This window comes from Bison bison, unplaced genomic scaffold (genome assembly GCF_000754665.1).
Source record: "Bison bison bison isolate TAMUID 2011002044 unplaced genomic scaffold, Bison_UMD1.0 scf7180017855804, whole genome shotgun sequence".
NCBI lineage: Eukaryota > Metazoa > Chordata > Mammalia > Artiodactyla > Bovidae > Bison > Bison bison.
Window position 1 is genome coordinate 146 of NW_011486377.1, and position 675 is coordinate 820.

At 67.1% G+C, this 675-nt stretch overlaps 1 protein-coding gene across 1 annotated transcript in view; it reads left to right on the forward strand.

Annotated features, from left to right (window-relative positions):
* Positions 1–329: 329 nt before the first annotated feature.
* The window catches only part of LOC105002440 (speriolin-like), a gene marked incomplete at its 3' end in the record, with an annotated part of 4,507 nt that continues 4,161 nt past the window's right edge, over positions 330–675 (forward strand). Inside the window, exon 1 of the mRNA XM_010859045.1 lies at positions 330–664. Within this exon, the coding sequence (XP_010857347.1) occupies positions 330–664 (335 nt within the window). The remainder of the gene's footprint in view (positions 665–675) is intronic.

A 675-nucleotide genomic window follows, 5' to 3' on the forward strand; every position in this document is an offset into this window, starting at 1 on the left:
GTGGGGAGGAGGGACGCCTGAATCATTCAGCTCCTTTCCTGCAACACCACCATGCTAGGCTGGGACCCAGAACCTTCTGTCCACCAGGAGGGGCTTCCGGGAGGGACTCCCAAGTCTGGGGCAGATCTGGGCTCCTCTACTCATGAGCCAGAGGCCAGAGGTCGGGAGGTGCCCCGCTCAGGGTGCTCGGAACTGCTGGGTGCTGGCTCTGAAGCCCCGGAATGTGGCTGCGGTGGGGGGTAGGGAGCCGCTGACCTCACAATGGCAGGGTCCGCTGCCCCCTGGCCAGCCTGCCTGCCGCCAGCAGCTGCTGCCCACCGCTGCCGGGCATGTCCCTCCTCAGCAGCTACGAGGGCCTGCGGCAGGAGATCCAGCGGCTGGCACAGGAAAACGAGGAGCTGCGGCGGCTGGTGCAGCTCATCCAGGAGAACCAGGAGCTGAAGCTGGTGCTCAGGAACCGGGGAAGCAGCCTGAGCTTCTGTGGCCCCGGGCTCCTGGCTGAGGTGGCTGCCAGTCCCCGGCTCCCCCGGCGCAGACCATCAAGTTCAAGGATGTGGAGAGAGGTGCACGGCCGGGCCGGGGGACTCGTGGCGGGGGGCCACGAGGCTCCACCAGTTCAGCCGTGTAGCAAAGTGGGGGCCTTTGTGTCCCTGGGCCGTGTCCTGTCAGGTGCTG